At 44.9% G+C, this 24,549-nt stretch overlaps 1 protein-coding gene across 1 annotated transcript in view; it reads left to right on the top strand.

Moving 5' to 3' along the window:
* Nucleotides 1–24,549, top strand: part of vwa5b1 (von Willebrand factor A domain containing 5B1) — a 55,191-nt gene that overhangs the window by 13,413 nt on the left and 17,229 nt on the right. Inside the window, 11 exon segments of the mRNA XM_034152755.1 lie at nucleotides 488–612; nucleotides 1,511–1,616; nucleotides 1,680–1,744; nucleotides 12,596–12,706; nucleotides 13,233–13,435; nucleotides 16,837–16,951; nucleotides 19,027–19,212; nucleotides 19,386–19,533; nucleotides 19,979–20,160; nucleotides 22,722–22,826; nucleotides 22,828–22,915. Of these exon segments, the coding sequence (XP_034008646.1) occupies nucleotides 488–612; nucleotides 1,511–1,616; nucleotides 1,680–1,744; nucleotides 12,596–12,706; nucleotides 13,233–13,435; nucleotides 16,837–16,951; nucleotides 19,027–19,212; nucleotides 19,386–19,533; nucleotides 19,979–20,160; nucleotides 22,722–22,826; nucleotides 22,828–22,915 (1,434 nt within the window).

Here is a 24,549-nt window from a genome sequence, read left to right as displayed (position 1 = left end):
ACCACCTGCTCAACACTGCATTCAAACATCACTCAGACCACCTGCTCAACACAGCATTCACACATCACTCAGACCACCTGCTCAACACTGCATTCAAACATCACTCAGACCACCTGCTCACCATGCATTCAAAATCACTCAGAACCACCTGCTTCAACACACCAGCATTTCAACACATCACTCAGACCACCTGCTCAACACAGCATTCAAACATCACTCAGACCACCTGCTCAACACTACATTCAAACTCTGACCATCAAAACATTGGGTTGCTGTTTGTCTCTGTGCGTATCTTCTTCATTTTGTGTCTTTGAGTTTTTAGAAAAGCGCTATATAAGTGTCATGTATTATTATTATTATTATTATTATTAAGTGTGTGAGGATTGATATATTAAATATTAGATTGATATTTAAACACACTTTTAATGATGTGCAGTTACATGAATGTATAAAGATATATGTAGTGATGTTATGAATGTGTCCTCAGAGCCTCACGTCCCTCACGTCCTGATTGAGAGCGGCGACATTACGCCGGGCGAATACGACGAGTTTCTGCACGGACGCAGCGACTTCATCAAGGCTGTGAAGAAGGACGGGAGCGACCTGAGGAAGGTGAGAGTCCCAGCATGCACCTGGGCTGAGGAGGGTCCTCCCAGCATGCTGGTACCCGGTAACTTAAATAGTAAAATAATATTATTAGTAGTAATAATAAGATCAGGAATACTAGCTTTAATGATACGAGTAGGAATAAGAAAACATTTCAATAAGCAAAATAATATTTAATTAAAAAATAATAATATTACAAATGATTTTAAAATATGAAAGATATCAAAAAAAAATGATTTAAAAAATAATATTATAATAATACGAAATAATGTAATTGTAATATAAATTAAAAGAAGTTAAAATTCTAAAAATATAAAATGAAACCTAAATAATAAAGTGTAAATGTTTTCTCCTGATGTAACACCCTAACATAGCACTGAGAGTATATATCATGCATGAGTTATTATCCCCCCACCCTCTCTCTCGGAGCAGCACATTAAACCTGTTTCCATGGCAACATGCTCCCACTTCCTGTCTGGAGAGCATTAACCCCCCCCCCCTCCAGGTCTAGACTACAACCCTCCTTGTTGTTAAATACCAACTATGTGCAATATATATATATATATGCCGTTAATAATGTGCAATATATACCTGGCTGCTAAATCCTCACAACAGTTACAGGATGTGTTTTTTGTAAATTGTGTAATTTTTTTGAATTTTATTATCTTTAATATTTGTTATGTGCATGCTTCTTAGTTATCATTAAGCTGACTCTGATTCTGGTTCTGGATCTGACTCTGGTTCTGGTTCTGGATCTGACTCTGGATCTGACTCTGGTTCTGGTTCTGGATCTGACTCTGGTTCTGGTTCTGGTTCTGACTCTGGTTCTGGTTCTGGATCTGACTCTGGATCTGACTCTGGTTCTGGATCTGACTCTGGTTCTGGTTCTGACTCTGGTTCTCAGGTGGAGATGATGAACCGCCGGCTGCACAAAGACCTGTTGCACAACCCAGTGGTGATGCTGAACTTCTGCCCCGACCTGAGGGGGGGTCACCAGGACCTGAGGGGGGGTCAGGACCCGAGGGGGGGTCACCAGGACCTGAGGGGGGGTCAGGACCCGAGGGGGGGCCAAGGGGAATATATCTTCCTGTTGGACAGAAGTGGCAGCATGAGCGGAGCCAACATCAGCCGAGTCAAGGTGCTTCTTTATCATTTATTATGTATCATGTGTGACAACACACACCTCAAACACCTGTAACAACACACACCTCAAACACCTGTGACAACACACACCCCAAACACCTGTGACAACACACACCTCAAACACCTGTGACAACACACACCTCAAACACCTGTGACAACACACACCTCAAACACCTGTGACAACACGCACCTCAAACACCTGTGACAACACACACCTCAAACACCTGTGACAACACACACCTCAAACACCTGTGACAACACACACCCTCAAACACCTGTAACAACACACACCTCAACACCTGTGACAACACACACCTCAAACACCTGTGACAACACACACCTCAAACACCTGTGACAACACACACCTTAAACACCTGTGACAACACACACCTTAAACACCTGTGACAACACACACCTCAAACACCTGTGACAACACACACCTCAAACACCTGTGACAACACACACCTCAACAACACCTGTGACAACACACACCTCAAACACCTGTGACAACACACACCTCAAACACCTGTGACAACACACACCTCAAACACCTGTGACAACACACACCTCAAACACCTGTGACAACACACACCTTAAATACCTGTGACAACACACACCTCAAACACCTGTGACACACCTCAAACACCTGTGACACACACACCTTAAACACCTGTGACAACACACACCTCAAACACCTGTGACAACACACACCTCAAACACCTGTGACAACACACACCTAAACACCTGTGACAACACACCTTAAACACCTGTGACAACACACACCTCAAACACCTGTGACAACACACACCTCAAACACCTGTGACAACACACACCTCAAACACCTGTGACAACACACACCTCAAACACCTGTGACAACACACACCTCAAACACCTGTGACAACACACACCTCAAACACCTGTGACAACACACACCTCAAACACCCTGTGACAACACACACCTCAAACACCTTGACAACACACACCTCAAACACCTGTGACAACACACACCTCAAACACCTGTGACAACACACACCTCAAACACCTGTGACAACACACACCTCAACAACACCTGTGACAACACACACCTCAAACACCTGTGACAACACACACCTCAAACATGTGACAAACACCACACCTCAAACACCTGTGACAACACACACCTCAAACACCTGTGACAACACACACCTTAAATACCTGTGACAACACACACCTCAAACACCTGTGACACACCTCAAACACCTGTGACAACACCACCTCAAACACCTGTGACAACACACACCTCAAACACCTGTGACAACACACACCTCAAACACCTGTGAAACACACACCTCAAACACCTGTGACAACACACCTAAACACCTGTGACAACACACACCTCAAACACCTGTGACAACACACACCTCAACACTGTGACAAACACACACCTTCAAACACCTGTGACAACACACACCTAAACACCTGTCAACAACAACACCTCAAACACCTGTGAAACACCACCTCAAACACCTGTGACAACACACAACCTCAAACACCTGTGACAAACACACCTCAAACACCTGTGACACACCTCAAACACTGTGACAACACACACCTCAAACACTGTGACAACACAAACCTCAAACACCTGTGACAACACACACCTCAAACACCTGTGACAACACACACCTCAAACACCTGTGACAACACACACCTCAAACACCTGGACAACACACACCTAAAACACTGTGACAACAACACCTCAAACACCTGTGACACACACCTCAAACACCTGTGACAACACACACCTTAAACCTGTGACAACACACACCTCAAAACCTGTGACACACACACCTCAAACACCTGTGACAACACACACCTAAACACCTGTGAAACACACACCTTAAACACCTGTGACAACACACACCTAAACACCTGTGACAAACACACACCTCAAACACCTGTGACAACACACACCTAACACCTGTGACAACACACACCTCAAACACCTGTGACAACACACACCTCAAACACCTGTGACAACACACACCTCAAACACCTGTGACAACACACACCTCAAACAACACCTGTGACAACACACACCTCAAACACCTGTGACAACACACACCTCAAACACCTGTGACAACACACACCTCAAACACCTGTGACAACACACACCTCAAACACCTGTGACAACACACACCTCAAACACCTGTGACACACACCAAACACCTGTGACAACACACACCTCAAACACCTGTGACAACACACACCTCCAACACCTGTGACAACACACACCTCAAACACCTGTGACAACACACACCTCAAACACCTGTGACAACACACACCTCAAACACCTGTGACAACACACACCTAAAACCTGTGACAACACACACCTCAAACACCTGTGACACACCTCAAACACCTGTGACAACACACACCTCAAACACCTGTGACAACACACACCTCAAACACCTGTGACAACACACACCTCAAACACCTGACAACACACACCTCAAACCCTGTGACAACACACACCTTAAACACCTGTGACAACACACACCTCAAACACCTGTGACAACACACACCTCAAACACCTGTGACAACACACACCTCAAACACCTGTGACACACACACCTCAAACACCTGTGACAACACACACCTCAAACACCTGTGACAACACAACACCTCAAACACCTGTGACAACACACACCTCTAACCCTGTGACAACACACACCTCAAACACCTGTGACAACACACACCTCAAACACCTGTGAAACACACACCTCAAACACCTGTGACAACACACAACCTCAAACACTGTGACAACACACACCTCAAACACCTGTGACAACACACACCTCAAACACCTGTGACAACACACACCTAACACCTCTGACAACACACACCTTAAACACCTGTGACAACACACACCTTCAAACACCTGTGACAACCAAACACCTCAAACACCTGTGACAACACACACCTAAACACCTGTGACAACACACACCTTAAACACCTGTGAACAACACACACCTCAAACACTGTGACAAACACACCTCAAACACCTGTGACAACACACACATTAAACACCTGTGACAACACACACTCTTAAACACTGTGACCAACACACACCTCAAACACCTGTGACAACACACACCTCAAACACCTGTGACAACCACACCTTAAACACCTGTGACAACACACACCTAAACACCTGTGACACACACACCTCAAACACCTGTGACAAACACACACCTCAAACACCTGTGACAACACACACCTTAAACACTGTGACAAACACACCTCAAACACCTGTGACACACCTCAAACACTGTGACAACCACACACCTCACAAACACCTGTGACAACACACACCTCAAACACCTGTGACAACACACACCTAAACACCTGTGACAACACACACCTTCAAACACCTGTGACAACACACACCTCAAACACCTGTGACAACACACACCTCAAACACCTGTGACAACACACACCCTCAAACACCTGTAACAAACACACACTCAAACACCTGTGACAACACACACACCTCAAACACTGTGACAACACACACCTCAAACACCTGTGACAACACACACCTTAAACACCTGTGACAAACACAACCTAACACACCTGTAACAACACACACCTCAAACACCTGTGACAACACACACCTCAAACACCTGTGACAACACACACCTCAAACACCTGTGACAACACACACCTCAACAACACCTGTGACAACACACACCTCAAACACCTGTGACAACACACACCTCAAACACCTGTGACAACACACACCTCAAACACCTGTGACAACACACACCTCAAACACCTGTGACAACACACACCTTAAACACCTGTGACAACACACACCTCAAACACCTGTGACACACCTCAAACACCTGTGACAACACACACCTCAAACACCTGTGACAACACACACCTCAAACACCTGTGACAACACACACCTCAAACACCTGTGACAACACACACCTAAACACCTGTGACAACACACACCTTAAACACCTGTGACAACACACACCTCAAACACCTGTGACAACACACACCTCAAACACCTGTGACAACACACACCTCAAACACCTGTGACAACACACACCTCAAACACCTGTGACAACACACACACTCACAACACCTGTGACAACACACACCTCAACACCTGTGACAACAACACACCTCAAACACCTGTGACAACACACACCTCAAACACCGGGACAACACACACCTCAAACACCTGTGACAACACACACCTCAAACACCTGTGACAACACACATCAAAACCTGTGACAACACACACCTCAAAACACCTGTGACAACACAACCTCAACAACACCTGTGACAACACACACCTCAAACACCTGTGACAACACACACCTCAAACACCTGTGACAACACACACCTCAAACACCTGTGACAACACACCTCAATACCTGTGACAACACACACCTCAAACACCTGTGACACACATCAAACACCTGTGACAACACACACCTCAAACACCTGTGACAACACACACCTCAAACACCTGTGACAACACACACCTCAAACACCTGTGACAACACACACCTCAAACACCTGTGACAACACACACCTAAACACCTGTGACAACACACACCTCAAACACCTGTGACAACACACACCTCAAACACCTGTGACAACACACACCTCAAAACACCTGTGACAACACACACCACAAACACCTGTGACAACACACACCTCAAACACCTGTGACAAACACCCACTCAAACACCTGTGACAACACCACACCTCAAACACCTGTACAACACACACCTCAACACACTGTAACAACACACACCTCAAAACACCTGTGACAACACACACCTCAAACACCTGTGACAACACACACCTCAAACACCTGTGACAACACACACTCACACAACCTGTGACACACACACCTCAAACACCTGTGACAACACACACCTCAAACACCTGTGACAACACACACCTCAAACACCTTGACAACACACCTTAAACACCTGTGACAACACACACTCAAACACCTGTGACAAACACACACCTCAAACACCGTGACAAACACCACACCTCAAACACCTGTGACAAACACACACCTCAAACACTGTGACAACACACACCTCAAACACCTGTGACAAACACACACCTCAAACACCTGTGACAACACACACCTCAAACACCTGTGACAACACACACCTCAAACACCTGTGACAACACACACCTCAAACACCTGTGACAAACACACACCTCTTAAACCTGTGACAACACACACCTTAAACACCTGTAACAACACACACCTCAAACACCTGTGACACACCTCAAACACCTGTGACAACACACACCTCAAACACCTGTGACAACACACACCTCAAACACCTGTGACACACCTCAAACAACTGTGACAACACACACCTCAAACACCTGTGACAACACACACACACCTCAAACACCTGTGACAACACACACCTCAAACACCTGTGACAACACACACCTCAAACACCTGTGACAACACACACCTCAAACACCTGTGACAACACACACCTCAAACACCTGTGACAACACACACCTTAAACACCTGTGACAAACACACCACTCAAACACCTGTGACACACCCAAACACCTGTGACACACAACCTTAAACACCTGTGACAACACACACCTTAAACACCTGTGACAACACACACCTCAAACACCTGTGACAACACACACCTTAAACACCTGTGACAACACACACCTTAAAACACCTGTGACAACACACACCTCAAAACCTGTGACAACACACACCTCAAACACCTGTGACAACACACACCTCAAACACCTGTGACAACACACACCTCAAACACCTGTGACAACACACACCTCAAACACCTGTGACAACACACACCTCAAACACCTGTGACAACACACACCTCAACAACACCTGTGACAACACACACCTCAAACACCTGTGACAACACACACCTCAAACACCTGTGACAACACACACCTCAAACACCTGTGACAACACACCTCAAACACCTGTGACAACACACACCTCAAAACCTGTGACAACACACACCTCAAACACCTGTGACAACACACACCTCACAACACCTGTGACAACACACACCTCAAACACCTGTGACAACACACACCTCAAACACCTGTGACAAACACACACCTCAAACACCTGTGACAACACACACCTCAAACACCTGTGACAACACACACCTTAAATACCTGTGACAACACACACCTCAAACACCTGTGACACACCTCAAACACCTGTGACAACACACACCTCAAACACCTGTGACAACACACACCTCAAACACCTGTGACAACACACACCTCAAACACCTGTGACAACACACACCTCAAACACCTGTGACAACACACCTTAAAACACCTGTGACAACACACCACCTCAAACACCTGTGACAACACACACCTCAAACACCTGTGACAAACACACACCTCAAACACCTGTGACAACACACACCTCAAACACCTGTGACAACACACACCTCAAACACCTGTGACAACACACACCTCAAACACCTGTGACAACACACACCTCAAACACCTGTAACAACACACACCTCAAACACCTGTGACAACACACACCTCAAACACCTGTGACAACACACACCTCAAACACCTGTGACAACACACACCTCAAACACCTGTGACAACACACACCTTAAACACCTGTGACAACACACACCTTAAACACCTGTGACAACACACACCTCAAACACCTGTGACAACACACACCTCAAACACCTGTGACAACACACACCTCAAAACACCTGTGACAACACACACCTCACACCCTGTAACAACACACACTTAAACACCTGTGACAACACACACCTCAAACACCTGTGACAACACACACCTTAAACACCTGTGACAACACACACCTCAAACACCTGTGACAACACACACCTCAAACACCTGTGACAACACACACCTCAAACACCTGTGACAACACACACCTTAAACACCTGTGACAACACACACCTTAAACACCTGTGACAACACACACCTCAAACACCTGTGACAACACACACCTCAAACACCTGTGACAACACACACCTTAAACACCTGTAACAACACACACCTCAAACACCTGTGACACACCTCAAACACCTGTGACAACACACACCTCAAACCCTGTGACACACCTCAAACACCTGTGACAAACACACACTCAAACACCTGTGACAACACACACCTCAAACACCTGTGACAACACACACCTCAAACACCTGTGACAACACACACCTCAAACACCTGTGACAACACACACCTCAAACACCTGTGACAACACACACCTCAAACACCTGTGACAACACACACCTTAAATACCTGTGACAACACACACCTCAAACACCTGTGACACACCTCAAACACCTGTGACAACACACACCTTAAACACCTGTGACAACACACACCTCAAACACCTGTGACAACACACACCTCAAACACCTGTGACAACACACACCTTAAACACCTGTGACAACACACACCTAAACACCTGTGACAACACACACTCAAACACCTGTGACAACCACACCTCAAACACCTGTGACAACACACACCTCAACACCTGTGACAACACACACCTCAAACACCTGTGACAACACACACCTCAAACACCTGTGACAACACACACCTTAAACACCTGTGACAACACACACCTTAAACACCTGTGACAACACACACCTCAAACACCTGTGACAACACACACCTCAACAACACCTGTGACAACACACACCTCAAACACCTGTGACAACACACACCTCAACAACACCTGTGACAACACACACCTCAACAACACCTGTGACAACACACACCTCAAACACCTGTGACAACACACACCTCAAACACCTGTGACAACACACACCTCAAACACCTGTGACACACTTCAAACACCTGTGACAACACACACCTCAAACACCTGTGACAACACACACCTCAACACCTGTGAAACACACACCTCAAACCCTGTGACAACACACACCTCAAACACCTGTGACAACACACACCTTAAATACCTGTGACAACACACACCTTAAATACCTGTGACAACACACACCTCAAACACCTGTGACAACACACACCTCAAACACCTGTGACAACACACACCTCAAACACCTGTGACACACCTCAAACACCTGTGACAACACACACCTCAAACACCTGTGACACACCTCAAACACCTGTGACAACACACACCTTAAATACCTGTGACAACACACACCTCAAACACCTGTGACAAACACACCTCAAACACCTGTGACACACACTCAAACACCTGTGACAACACACACCTCAACCCTGTACAACACACACCTCAACACCTGTGACAACACACACCTTAAACACCTGTGACAACACACACCTCAAACACCTGTGACAACACACACCTTAAACACCTGTGACAACACACACCTTAAACAGGTGTCAGGTATATGTGAGACATGGATCAGGGACAGTCTGCAGGAGAGGTTTATGTGAGACATGGATCAGGGACAGTCTAGAGGAGAGGTTTATGTGAGACATGGATCAGGGACAGTCTAGAGGAACAGGAAGCTGGGTATAGATGATCTGACCTGCTCTTGAAGGAAACAGTGTGGAACAATTCACCTGCTTTATAACATGTTGTAAAGCTCGACAGCGACTCCTCCAAGTCTCTCCATCAGGAGAAGCAGCTTCAGAAAGGATGCAGATACAGAAACACAAATGTTCCACATGAAGAAACATCTTCAGCAAAAACACATGCAGCGTTTAGAAAACATACAAATAAGTTAGAATTCAGAAATGTTCATAAAAAAGCAAGAATTTTGTGATTTTTTTTAAATAGTTGGAATACTTAGATTTTAAGATCAAAATCTGAATTTAGAGAAATTATGAAAAAAATAGAGAATTCTGAGATTTTCAAATTGTTGTGATTTACAGAAAAAGGTGAGAAGTAAAAAAAAAAATAGAATTCTGAGATTTTCATAAAAAACTCAATTTTTTTTGATTTTCTGAATAAAAATCAACATTTTTTGATTTTCTGAATAAAAGCGAGAATTTGGGGCCTTTTACAGATTTACAGGAAAAAGTGAGAATGTTGAGTTTCACAAAGAAGTCAGAAATGTGAGATTATCAGAAAAAAGCAAGAATTCGGGCGATTTAGGGTAAATTTAGGGATTCTGCAATTTTCAAAAATTGAATAAAATCTTAATTTGGAGATTTACAGAAAAGAGCGAGACTTCTGGGACTTTAAAAAGCACCGAAGTGCTTCACAAAGACAGATATCAGATAAAGCTGGTGAGCTCAGCGTAACAATGTTTCAAAAGACATAAAGAGATTATTTTGTGAAATGATCTCCAGATATCTTCGACCTAACAACTGTGTTTATTTCTTACCTTAAAATAACTTGTCCTGTTGCCAAGCTACTGACTGCAGGACAGAAATAATGTAAAGTTCAAGATGTATTTCTGTTCGTGAACAAAGTGAGTTTCAACTGATGGAAGAATCATCTCCGAGGTCTGACTCCACTTTAACATAATGACGTCTCTTTAGAAATGCTGACCGGGTATTATGTAAGGGATAATGTGCAGTGACGCGGTCATTATGGGGAAAAGAACACCGACAGGCTGATCAGGAGCCCTTACATGGCCACATTCTCAACAAAGTAACGATATGACTCCCACTATTCATTGAAATGCTTTTATGGATTTAGAAAATGATTTTATTGATTTAAAAAATAGTTGTATTGATTTAAATTGACATGCATCCGCTAAGAAAAATAGTCCGTTGTTACCGTTTGAACTAACGTAGCAACGGCAGGAAGGCGGAGCTTTTTGATTACAGATTTGAAAACATCGTTGCTTGCTTTAAAAGTAGCACACTTCATGATGTCAGACCTTTGGAAGGATCTAGATACCCCTGCCCTAATGCCAAAGTAACTGCACACTGAATATGTGTCGCCGTCTGATGTCTATGTCTGGACCGCTGCGTAAAAAGGAGGGTTTCTGCCCGTTACTTCTCCGCTGTTTTCTTGTCGCTCTTGTCTTGTCGCTCTTGTCTTGTCACTCTTGTCTTGTCGCTCTTGTCTTGTCGCTCTTGTCTTGTCAGTTAGAAAAGCAAACTGTATGCAGTTTGCTTTTCGGCCAAACTGTATACAGATAAATCGAACGGACTTGTTTGTGCAGATGTGAGCATCCTTAACAACGGTCAATAAGTCCTTGACAGCGGTCTGTCTGTTCTGGATTAACAACGTGTCACGTGTTCCGAATTGACCAATCAGAATCCAGTATTCAACTAAACCATGTAATAAAGATAATGAGAGGCTGGGGACAAGTTAACACGCACGGCCGATTCAACATGTCGAATCGGCCGTGCGTCGGCCACAGGCAGTCGGACAAAGAAATCACTCTGATTGGCTGTTCAGCTAGCGAATCAGTGCATGAGAAGCGAAACGGTTGCTTGAGAATGTCTTCCACAAGCAACACCCCAATGGCTGATAGATGGAACGCACACGCTATGTGTTGTTTGTTTATATCAGTCTGTTCTTCTTCTCTGTCTTCCGGTTGTTGCCTCTTTTGAATGACGAATACACACTACCGCCGCCTGCTGGTAAGGAGAGTTATTGCCACTCACGCATGAGCAGTTCGTACGTGCTCGGCTGAAGTCTTTGTGGTGTGTTCCAGTGCGACACATGGCCAAGACACAGGAGAACTCGGCGAGGCAACAGTCGGCGTCGGCGAGTTCTCTGGTGACTGCTTGGTGTGTCAGGGCCTTTACAGAGACAGAACAGCTGATACCTCTAGCAGACATGTTGTATATCTGAAGTGTGTGTGTGTGTGTGCAGGACGCCATGGTTCTGATCCTGAAGAGTCTGCTGCCCGGCTGCCTCTTCAACATCATCGGCTTCGGGTCCACCTTCAAGCCCCTGTTCCCGACCAGCCAGAGCTACGAGGAGGTAAAGCTGAACTCATCCAGGTCCTGTATTATATTCGGGTCGATACGGTACTTCCAGAAGATAAGCCAGTTAGTGTTAGAAACTCTCCCTGGTCCCCGGCTTGAGCTTCAACCTCAGGATCCATGTATGTGTGATCCTCTCCAGAATGGAAGTAGTCATCACATACAGAGCATCAACTAGTTCCTGAACAGTGTCCTTCACATGCTGATATCCAAGAGAGGGAGTTACACAGTCACAAGATGGAGGAATAGAAAGCAGTATTCAATGTTTACTTCAGATTAGCTCCACGTCAGAAATGAGCATGCTTGTCATATGTCTATCTCCATAGAGGCTGAATCATCATGTTCATCACATAGCTATCATATGCCTCAAACAGTCCTGATGCTCTTCTAGGTAATCACACATCCTGTCATGTTCACAGCTACAGTTGATACCTTTGTTATCATGTGACTCTCATGTTGGAGGAGGACATTCACTATCTTCCCAACACCAGTTTAATATCCCTCTACATGCCCCCCCCCCTCAGGAGAACCTGGTCCAGGCCTCTGAATACGTCCGGAGGCTCCGGGGCGACATGGGAGGAACCAACGTCCTGAACCCCCTGATCTGGATCCTCCGTCAGCCCTCCTTCAGAGGACACCCCCGCCTCCTGTTCCTCATCACTGATGGAGCGGTCCGCAACACGGGGGCCGTCATCGAGCTGATCCGGAGCCAGGCCCGCTCCATCAGGTACTGAGGGGGGGGGGGGTGTATATTAGAGAGGTATATTATATAAAGGGGGGTCATTTGTGGTGATATATGTTAGTTAGTCAGTTTTATATTCACCTGTAGTGTGTTCAACCTGTAGATGTCCCTTAAAGCTCCCCTATTGCCTTGCTCAAGGGCACCACGGCAGGGCAGGAGGTGAACTGGGACCTCTCCAAGTAGCAGTCCACACTCCATATTTAGGTCTGTTCGGGGGCTTGAACCGGCGACCCTACGGCTCCCAGTCCAAGTTCCTTGAGCAGTGGGCTGCCATTATGTACGGCGCCAGGGGAGCAGTGAAGGGAACGCTGCCTTGCTCAGGGACACCTCGGTAGCACTTGGTCTTTCCGGGACTTGAACTGGTGACCTTCCAGTTGCCAAGCCAAGTCCCTATGGACTTCGCCACCACCGTCCTTAAGCAGCGACAGACTGCCCGTCCAAAAGAAAAAAACCCCACCTGGATTTAACTGAGCCAATCAGAGAGAGCCTTCCATTGTATAATTACTGCAGTGATTCATATGTTATAGAAAAAGCATGTTATGTTATTTTAAGGAGATTGCTGAAACTGCTTAAGGTTAAAAATTGCCCAAGTTATTAAAACCAGATCAATGAGTCCAGACCCTGTCCCAGAGTGAGGGGCGCATCAGGGTCAGGAGACGGACAGAGAGCCTCTCTGTGAAACCTTTAATAATGAAGAGCTCTGAAGGATCAGGAGGATCAGAGGATTCATCCGGAAGCTTTCAGAGCAAAGGAGTAGAAACACGGACCTCGGTCTCTGGAGGTAATTGACCCCCCCTCTTTCTGATGGATGATTGCATTAGGGACTCAGAGCTCACTTCCCGAGTCATTACGTGAAGGATTATTATTTATTATGCAAGGCGACATTTCCCTTTAACCCGCGGACATTAGAGCGACGCTGCAAGGCATTCTGGGAGCTCAGAGGAGGAGGAGAAGAAATAAAGCTTTTAAATGTTATCTGTGGAAACAAACGTGCTCCACAGATATTGGTATTGATATCTTTTTGTGGCATCTGGTTATATTACAAGACATTCATGAATGTACTCTTTACTCTTTTTCTCTGAGCACAAACACATCGATGAACCATATAGACGTGCGATCAGGAAACCAAATGTATGCATGTTTCAGTGCATCCATCAGAAACTCAGCTTCACTCTGCACACTCAAGGTTCATAATATCCCTCTTTATATTCCCTCAGCTGTCATTTAACTCTTCAGATTCCAGCTTCATGGTCACTCACATGTTTGATCTGCTGTTTTAAGATGTTTATATTGAATAATTGTACATTTTCTACTCTTTTTTATTTCTAATTATGTCCAATACTTGTTTGAAATGCTGCTGCAACGACGACATTTCCCAATTTAAGGTTGATCAAGTATATCTTATCTTTCATACAAACCTGCCTCACAAAGTGTTTTAACGAGCAGAAACACAGACTAATAAATATAATCAGACACAAATATAAACCTTTGAAAGACCTTTAATTACTGGCAGGATTAGTTAATAAGTTAAAAACAATGATTACATCTAAAGAAGTACTGATAACATTCTCCAAATTCAATCCAAATGAAAAGATAAATGTATAATTGCTTTAAAATCATACAGAGAAAAAAGAGTTCAGAAGATTAAGAGCAGTAAAATAAAAAGAGACATTTTAAAGAAAGCAGTGCAGGCTCTTATTGCTCTAAAGCAGCGGGTCCCAACCTGTGGGACGCCAAATAATTAGCAAAACATTATGATTTGTGTGGAAACATTTCATTATTATGATTTCTTTTTTATTTGAACCTCCTTTCTCTTTCTTGATCCTCCTTAGCAACATCATTACAGTCCTTAGCAACGGTCATTACAGTCCTTGGCAACAGTCATTACAGTCCTTAGTAACGGCCATTACAGTCCTTAGTAACAGTCATTACAGTCCTTGGCAATGGTCATTATAGTCCTTGGCAACAGTCATTACAGTCCTTGGCATCGGTCATTACAGTCCTTGGCAACGGTCATTACAGTCCTTAGTAACGGTCATTACAGTCCTTAGCAACGGTCATTACAGTCCTTGGCAACGGTCATTACAATCCTTGGCAACGGTCATTACAGTCCTTGGCAACGGTCATTACAGTCCTTGGCAACGGTCATTATAGTCCTTGGCAACAGTCATTACAGTCCTTGGCAACGGTCATTACAGTCCTTAGTAACGGTCATTATAGTCCTTGGCAACAGTCATTACAGTCCTTAGCAACATCATTACAGTCCTTGGCAACGGTCATTACAGTCCTTGGCAACGGTCATTACAGTCCTTGGGACGGTCATTATAGTCCTTGGCAACAGTCATTACAGTCCTTGGCAACGGTCATTACAGTCCTTAGTAACGGTCATTACAGTCCTTAGCAACGGTCATTACAGTCCTTGGCAACGGTCATTACAATCCTTGGCAACGGTCATTACAGTCCTTAGTAACGGTCATTACAGTCCTTGGCAACGGTCATTACAGTCCTTGGCAACGGTCATTACAGTCCTTGGCAACGGTCATTATAGTCCTTGGCAACGGTCATTATAGTCCTTGGCAACAGTCATTATAGTCCTTGGCAACGGTGATTACAGTCCTTGGCAACAGTCATTACAGTCTTTGGCATCGGTCATTACAGTCCTTAGTAACGGTCATTACAGTCCTTAGTAACGGTCATTACAGTCCTTAGCAGCGGTCTGTTCTACTGGATTAACAACCTGTCACATGTTCTGAATCGACCAATCAGAAATGTATTTAGCCTCCGTATTGTTTATAGTTGAATGTGGGCTGCAAACATTTTAGATTCTTTAGTGGGCCCTGAGGTAAAAAGGTTGAAAACCGCTGCTCTACAGGAACATACATTAAAATATATGCATAGAAGACAAATAAAAAGTGCAATTAAAGCAGAATACCTTTTATAAAGATGATACCCTTTGACTATTGCCCTCCAGATGACATGGTTGCTGATAGTTTCACTAAAACGTGCAACAAAGGTCCAAAGTGAAAAATATGTAAAGTATTTGTTTGGAATGTAAATAACCCCAGAAGTTTAAAAACACATGTGTTATTGTGCAAGTTGTTTACATTGAATTTATGTTGAGAATGTGTGCAGCATAAGAGTAAGTGGGGGTGTTGCATTATAAGATATGAATCAGTTTATTTTATACCCTTATACTAAAAGTCACTTCCTGTATTGCCGTGATAAAATGGACATGCGCAATAAAACGTGTCACTTCCGGTTGAAGCAACGCCGACGGTGTGTGTGTGTATTTATTCCTTCGTCATGTGGTAAACTATGTTCACGGTATTCCTACCCTAAGATGGCATCGTCAACAACTTCCTTTGATTAATGGTCTCTCTCTGCAGGTGCTTCACGTTCGGCCTCGGGCTGACGGCCTGCAGGCGGCTGGTTCTCGGCCTGGCCGCCGTGTCCAGAGGAAACGCAGAGTTCCTGTCTGAGGGAGAGAGGCTGCAGCCCAAGGTAATCATCCAGTATCAGATTTTGTACTTGAGTAAAAGTACAAGTACTCATATCTTGTACTAGAGTAAAAGTAGAAGTACTCAGGTCTTGTACTTTAGTAAAAGTAGAAGTACTCAGATCTTGTACTTGAGTAAAAGTACAAGTACTCATATCTTGTACTAGAGTAAAAGTAGAAGTACTCAGGTCTTGTACTTTAGTAAAAGTAGAAGTACTCAGATCTTGTACTTGAGTAAAAGTAGAAGTACTCAGGTCTTGTACTTTAGTAAAAGTAGAAGTACTCAGATCTTGTACTTGAGTAAAAGTAAAAGTACTCAGATATTGTACTTGAGTAAAAGTAGAAGTACTCAGTTCTTGTACTTGAGTAAAAGTAGAAGTACTCAGGTCTTGTACTTGAGTAAAAGTAGAAGTACTCAGTTCTTGTACTTGAGTAAAAGTAGAAGTACTCAGATCTTGTTCTTGAGTAAAAGTAGAAGTACTCAGATCTTGTACTTGAGTAAAAGTACAAGTACTCAGATCTTGTACTTGAGTAAAAGTACAAGTACTCACATCTAGTACTTGAGTAAAAGTAGAAGTACTCAGGTCTTGTACTTGAGTGAAAGTAGAAGTACTCTGATCTTGTACTTGAGTAAAAGTAGAAGTACTCAGTTCTTGTACTTGAGTAAAAGTAGAAGTACTCAGATCTTGTACTTGAGTAAAAGTAGAAGTACTCAGATCTTGTACTTAGTAAAAGTAGAAGTACTCAGATCTTGTACTTGAGTAAAAGTAGAAGTACTCAGATCTTGTACTTGAGTAAAAGTAGAAGTACTCAGATATTGTACTAGAGTAAAAGTAGAAGTACTCAGTTCTTGTACTTAGTAAAAGTAGAAGTACTCAGATCTTGTACTTGAGTAAAAGTAGAAGTACTCAGATCTTGTACTTGAGTAAAAGTAGAAGTACTCAGATATTGTACTAGAGTAAAAGTAGAAGTACTCAGTTCTTGTACTTGAGTAAAAGTAGAAGTACTCAGATCTTGTACTTAGTAAAAGTATAAGTACTCAGATCTTGTACTCGAGTAAAAGTAGAAGTACTCAGATATTGTACTAGAGTAAAAGTAGAAGTACTCAGTTCTTGTACTTGAGTAAAAGTAGAAGTACTCAGATCTTGTACTTAGTAAAAGTATAAGTACTCAGATCTTGTACTTGAGTAAAAGTAGAAGTACTCAGACCTTGTACTTGAGTAAAAGTAGAAGTACTCAGATCTTGTACTTCAGTAAAAGTAGAAGTACTCAGATATTGTACTTGAGTAAAAGTAGAAGTACTCAGATCTTGTACTTCAGTAAAAGTAGAAGTACTCAGATCTTGTACTTGAGTAAAAGTAGAAGTACCAGAGTGTAGGAATACTCTGTTCCAGTGAAAGTCCTCTATTCAAAATGTTCCTCAAGTGAAAGTATAAAAGTATTCTCATCAAAATATAGTGAAAGTACAGTAAAAGTAGTCATTGTGCAGATTGGTCCATTTCAGAATAATATATATGATATGTTTTATAATGATTGATCATGAAAGTGTTCTCAAAGCTGGTAAAGGTGCAGCTAGTTTGAATGACTTTGTATACTGCAGGGTAGCTTGTGGATTTACTCCAGGTGGAACTAAAGTCTGATTTAACACTTGGTTATATTTCACATCATTCATCCACATCTGTGAAGTAACTAAAGGTATTAAATACATGTAGTGGAGGAAAAGTACACCATGTACCTCTGAACTGTAGTGGAGTAGAAGTACACCATGTACCTCTGAACTGTAGTGGAGTAGAAGTACACCATGTACCTCTGAACTGTAGTGGAGTAGAAGTACACCATGTACCTCTGAACTGTAGTGGAGTAGAAGTACACCATGTACCTCTGAACTGTAGTGGAGTATAGAAGTACACCATGTACCTCTGAACTGTAGTGGAGTATAGAAGTACACCATGTACCTCTGAACTGTAGTGCAGTATAGAAGTACACAGTAGCATAACATGGAAATACTCAAGTAAAGTACAAGTAGCTACAAATTGTACTTAAGTAAATGCACTTAGTTACTTCCCACCTCTGTCCACAGATGATAAAGTCCCTGAAGAAGACCATGTGTCCGGTCCTCACTGATATCTCCATCGAGTGGCTGTTTCCGGAGACTAAAGAGGTTCTGCTGTCGCCGGTGGGGAACAACTTCCTGTTTCCTGGAGACAGTCTGATCGGATACAGCGTGGTCTGTGACGCCACCAGATACCACAACAAGCCCAAATCTGTGAGTAGGAACATTTCCTCATAGACTTCTCTACAATCTGAGGTAATAAAGAGAGAAGTAGGAACATTTCCTCACAGACTTCTATAGATGTGTGTCGCCTCCGTAGAGAGAGATCTTCTTTGTGAGATTTTGTGAAGAATCTTTTTAATCTTGTGTCTGTAACGTCTGTCCAGGATAAGAGGAGGAGATACTCCATGATGCGCTCCGTGGAGTCGGCCAGCTCGGTGTTTTTCCACTCTCAGGAGGAGGATCCTCTGAGGACCGGAGGGGAGAGCGAGTCCTTCAGGGACCCCCTGACCCCCCCAGAGCAGGACCCTGGAGGTGAGGAGACATCCAGGAGTCTATAACAACAGTGACACTCATCATAACCCTTTTTACACTCAGGGATCCTTTATGGGCATTCTGCCACAAAGGGCTACCGTTGTATTTGAACAGAACAGGAATTTGTTCATGAGTGCTTTTTTTAAATGTGCATCAGGAGGAATGTAAACAAACAGAAACAAAACAAAATAAACTTAAATGCGGCTTAAAAACCAGAAAATTCACCAGAAAACAGTCGACTCTTCAAATGTTCACTTTTATATTTAGGTTACAATGATTTTAACAAACATCTGAGGGGTCTGCAGGACTATCATTGTCTTATCTTTTGAAGCCTTTAGTGAAGTCCATCTGAACCGTATCTATTGTTGTCTCTTGTTCACAAATCAAATGAAACTTGTTTGTGAGAGACAGATTATTGTGAGCTGTGTGAATGTGTCTCTGTCAGGCTGTGAGACGTCTCCCAGGAGAAGAGCGTACAGCACCACCCAGATCTCAGACCACCACCCCGCCAACAGGGCCTTCACCCCCAGCGACCCCTGCTCCGTGGCCCCCAAGAACCCCCTGAGGAGGGCCAAGGTCCAGGAGCTGGTGGGCCAGAGCGAGGCCCAGTGGAGGAGGGACTACCAGGTCAGGACTATAAATATCTCCAATTAAACTCTTTAAAACCACAGCTTTAGAAAGTGGGGCTTCATATTTAGTTTAGTTTATTTGTGTATATTGTCGTGGACAGTCCCCATTGATCAACTGTCACAAAAAACAGTAAACGGGTCAGCTTTAGCCAACATTGCTAATTTCCAGATGATAATAGACACATTTTTCAAATCACAATACATCAACAGCATTAGTTATAAAGAATGGATGAAAGACAAGTATATTATATAAGTGTTACATCTAGAGCGCTGGCTTACGGAGGCCCACAGGTTGCAAACACAACGCCCCTTTAACTCGTGCATCAGGAGGAACGTGCTGCAGCTTCAGAAAGGATGCAGATATAAAAACAACTTTTTTCTGAAAATCTTAAAATTCTCACTTTTTCTGAAAAACAACAACAAATATTTAACACAGCTGGGAGACCAGGGGACACTAAAGAGTGACGCACACAGCTGGGAGACCAGGGGACACTAAAGAGTGACGCACACAGCTGGGAGACCAGGGGACACTAAAGAGTGACGCACACAGCTGGGAGACCAGGGGACACTAAAGAGTGACGCACACAGCTAGGAGACCAGGGGACACTAAAGAGTGACGCACACAGCTAGGAGACCAGGGGACACTAAAGAGTGACGCACACAGCTGGGAGACCAGGGGACACTAAAGAGTGACGCACACAGCTGGGAGACCAGGGGACACTAAAGAGTGACGCACACAGCTAGGAGACCAGGGGACTCTAAAGAGTGACGCACACAGCTAGGAGACCAGGGGACTCTAAAGAGTGACGCACACAGCTAGGAGACCAGGGGACACTAAAGAGTGACGCACACAGCTGGGAGACCAGGGGACACTAAAGAGTGACGCACACAGCTAGGAGACCAGGGGACTCTAAAGAGTGACGCACACAGCTAGGAGACCAGGGGACACTAAAGAGTGACGCACACAGCTAGGAGACCAGGGGACACTAAAGAGTGACGCACACAGCTGGGAGACCAGGGGACACTAAAGAGTGACGCACACAGCTAGGAGACCAGGGGACACTAAAGAGTGACGCACACAGCTAGGAGACCAGGGGACACTAAAGAGTGACGCACACAGCTAGGAGACCAGGGGACTCTAAAGAGTGACGCACACAGCTAGGAGACCAGGGGACTCTAAAGAGTGACGCACACAGCTAGGAGACCAGGGGACACTAAAGAGTGACGCACACAGCTAGGAGACCAGGGGACACTAAAGAGTGACGCACACAGCTAGGAGACCAGGGGACACTAAAGAGTGACGCACACAGCTAGGAGACCAGGGGACACTAAAGAGTGACGCACACAGCTGGGAGACCAGGGGACACTAAAGAGTGACGCACACAGCTAGGAGACCAGGGGACTCTAAAGAGTGACGCACACAGCTAGGAGACCAGGGGACTCTAAAGAGTGACGCACACAGCTAGGAGACCAGGGGACACTAAAGAGTGACGCACACAGCTAGGAGACCAGGGGACACTAAAGAGTGACGCACACAGCTAGGAGACCAGGGGACACTAAAGAGTGACGCACACAGCTAGGAGACCAGGGGACTCTAAAGAGTGACGCACACAGCTGGGAGACCAGGGGACTCTAAAGAGTGACGCACACAGCTGGGAGACCAGGGGACACTAAAGAGTGACGCACACAGCTGTGAGACCAGGGGACACTAAAGAGTGACGCACACAGCTGGGAGACCAGGGGACACTAAAGAGTGACGCACACAGCTGGGAGACCAGGGGACACTAAAGAGTGACGCACACGGCTGGGAGACCAGGGGACACTAAAGAGTGACGCACACGGCTGGGAGACCAGGGGACACTAAAGAGTGACGCACACAGCTAGGAGACCAGGGGACACTAAAGAGTGACGCACACGGCTGGGAGACCAGGGGACACTAAAGAGTGACGCACACAGCTGGGAGACCAGGGGACACTAAAGAGTGACACACACAGCTGTGAGACCAGGGGACACTAAAGAGTGACGCACACAGCTGGGAGACCAGGGGACACTAAAGAGTGACGCACACGGCTGGAGACCAGGGGACACTAAAGAGTGACGCACACAGCTCGGAGACCAGGGGACACTAAAGAGAGACGCACCACAGCTGGGAGGACCAGGGGACACTAAAGAGTGAGGCACACAGCTGGGAGACCAGGGGACACTAAAGAGTGACGCACACGGCTGGAGACCAGGGGACACTAAAGAGTGACGCACACAGCTCGGAGACCAGGGGACACTAAAGAGAGACGCACACAGCTGGGAGACCAGGGGACACTAAAGAGTGAGGCACACAGCTGGGAGACCAGGGGACATTAAAGAGTGACGCACACAGCTGGAGACCAGGGGACACTAAAGAGTGACGCACACAGCTGGGAGACCAGGGGACATTAAAGAGTGACGCACACAGCTGGGAGACCAGGGGACACTAAAGAGTGACGCACACAGCTGGGAGACCAGGGGACACTAAAGAGTGACGCACCTCGTTGCCTTGCCTTTAAACTCTCTGTTGTGTTTCAGCCTCAGCTGGCGAGCCTGTGTTCGGCGTCTTCCTGCAGGGGGGGGCGTCCTGCCGTCAGCCAGCGCCCCCCCCCCCGACCCAGAGCCTCAACCGACCAATCAGAAGCCCCCGTCTGCAGCCCCGAACACAGCGGGGGGAGACAGGTCCAGATCGTCCTCCGACAGCCCGTCAGTGGGCAGCCTAGGAGACTCAGGTCAGAATCAGTCAACCAATCAGAACGGCTCTAAGAATCACTCAATAATACAGATCATGTCCCTTTACAGGAGTACTTTCACACCTCTCTGAAAGCACGTCCGAGACCCCAGAGATGCAGATCAATGAATGCACTTCTGGAAATGAGGCATTGATTTGCCAGTTATTATATCAATAACTGGCAAATCATGTTAGTTTACTCCGTACAAAAAGCTCTGCGGGACACAGGTAAAGGTCTCCTATTATGCTAAATGCACTTTCTGATGGCTTTTATACGGATATAAAAGGAACTCACCTTGTGGTAAACCCGTGAGAGAGAAAGAGAGTCATCTCTTTAGTAACAGCTGAGACAGAGGGGGACGAGGCTACAATGATCTGTTTGGGGTTTGGAGCAGGACACTTCAGAGACATGTGTTTTATATATTTGAGATATATAATATATGTGTAAAAATAGTATAATAGGAGACCTTTAAGAATTACTCACAAATAAGTACTTTGATATTTTGGGTGTACTTTGTATTTCTTTGTCACCACTCTTTATTAAGCTTTTTGTACGGAGCAAACAAACATGATTTGCCAGTTATTGATATAATAATAATAATAATCAATGCCTCATTTCCAGAAGTGCATTCATTGATCTGCATCTCTGGGGTCTCAGACGTGCTTTAAGAATGACTCTCTAATAAATATCATGATTGTCCCTTTAAGGCAGGGGTGGGGAACCTCCGGCCCCCGGGCCGTATACGGCCCGCGAGACCATTTGGTACGGCCCTCGAGGTAATTTATAAACACACGCAAAAAAGAAAAAAATTTAAGAAATCTAGACCGCAAAATAATTAAAAAAGCGAGTGCCTGTTTTTCCTGGGTTAGGTCAGGGTCCTTGAACACAACACGAGCCTAACGTGTCATCACGTGGTATATGTCTCGTGTGACAGGGGTGCAGTTCTGACGGAGAGCACCAGAGCGCCGCTCCTGCACTTCACACATGTCAGTACCCGTAAGGAGCCGTACACATGGCGCAGTTTCTGCGTGGCTGTGTCTTTAGCTGAAAGCCCAGAGGAGATCTGTTCATCTGTCATACTGATCACACAGTCAATACCTTTGCTGTTATTAGCATCTGGTTAGCTAGCTATGCTAACGGATATAAGAAGCTTTTTCTACAACCAGTGAGGTAAAGGCACATCTTTATGTGATCATTATAGTTATAAAAAAATAAGAGAATAAAGTAAACAGGTATAAAATACTATATGACAGTAAAAACAAGTTGTTATTAATAAACAAGAATACAGTTTGAAAGGAGAGTGATTTGTAAAATATCCATAAAGAAAATCTGCTTCCAGTTGTGTTTCATATGTTGAGAGATGTTTCCATAGATCTCCTAATGTTGCTCTCAAAGTGCACCAGATTGATGCTTTGAACTTCAACTTTAAAAACAAATCTTCCCGGGGGAGCATGCCCCCGGACCCCCTAGAGGAGGTGAGGACCCCCCTAGAGGAGGTGAGGACCCCCCTAGAGGAGGTTAGGTCCCCCCCCACTTAAATCATGTTCACATGGATAGGAAACTAAATTGCACACATCTTGTGTCCATATCTTTCTGTTGTGGTGGTCATGCCACACCGTGCACGTGCATGCATG

This window comes from Trematomus bernacchii, unplaced genomic scaffold, assembly GCF_902827165.1.
Source record: "Trematomus bernacchii unplaced genomic scaffold, fTreBer1.1, whole genome shotgun sequence".
NCBI classification, from domain to species: domain Eukaryota; kingdom Metazoa; phylum Chordata; class Actinopteri; order Perciformes; family Nototheniidae; genus Trematomus; species Trematomus bernacchii.
The sequence above is the reverse complement of the archived record's forward strand: the minus strand, read 5'-3'. Positions and strand labels throughout refer to the sequence as shown.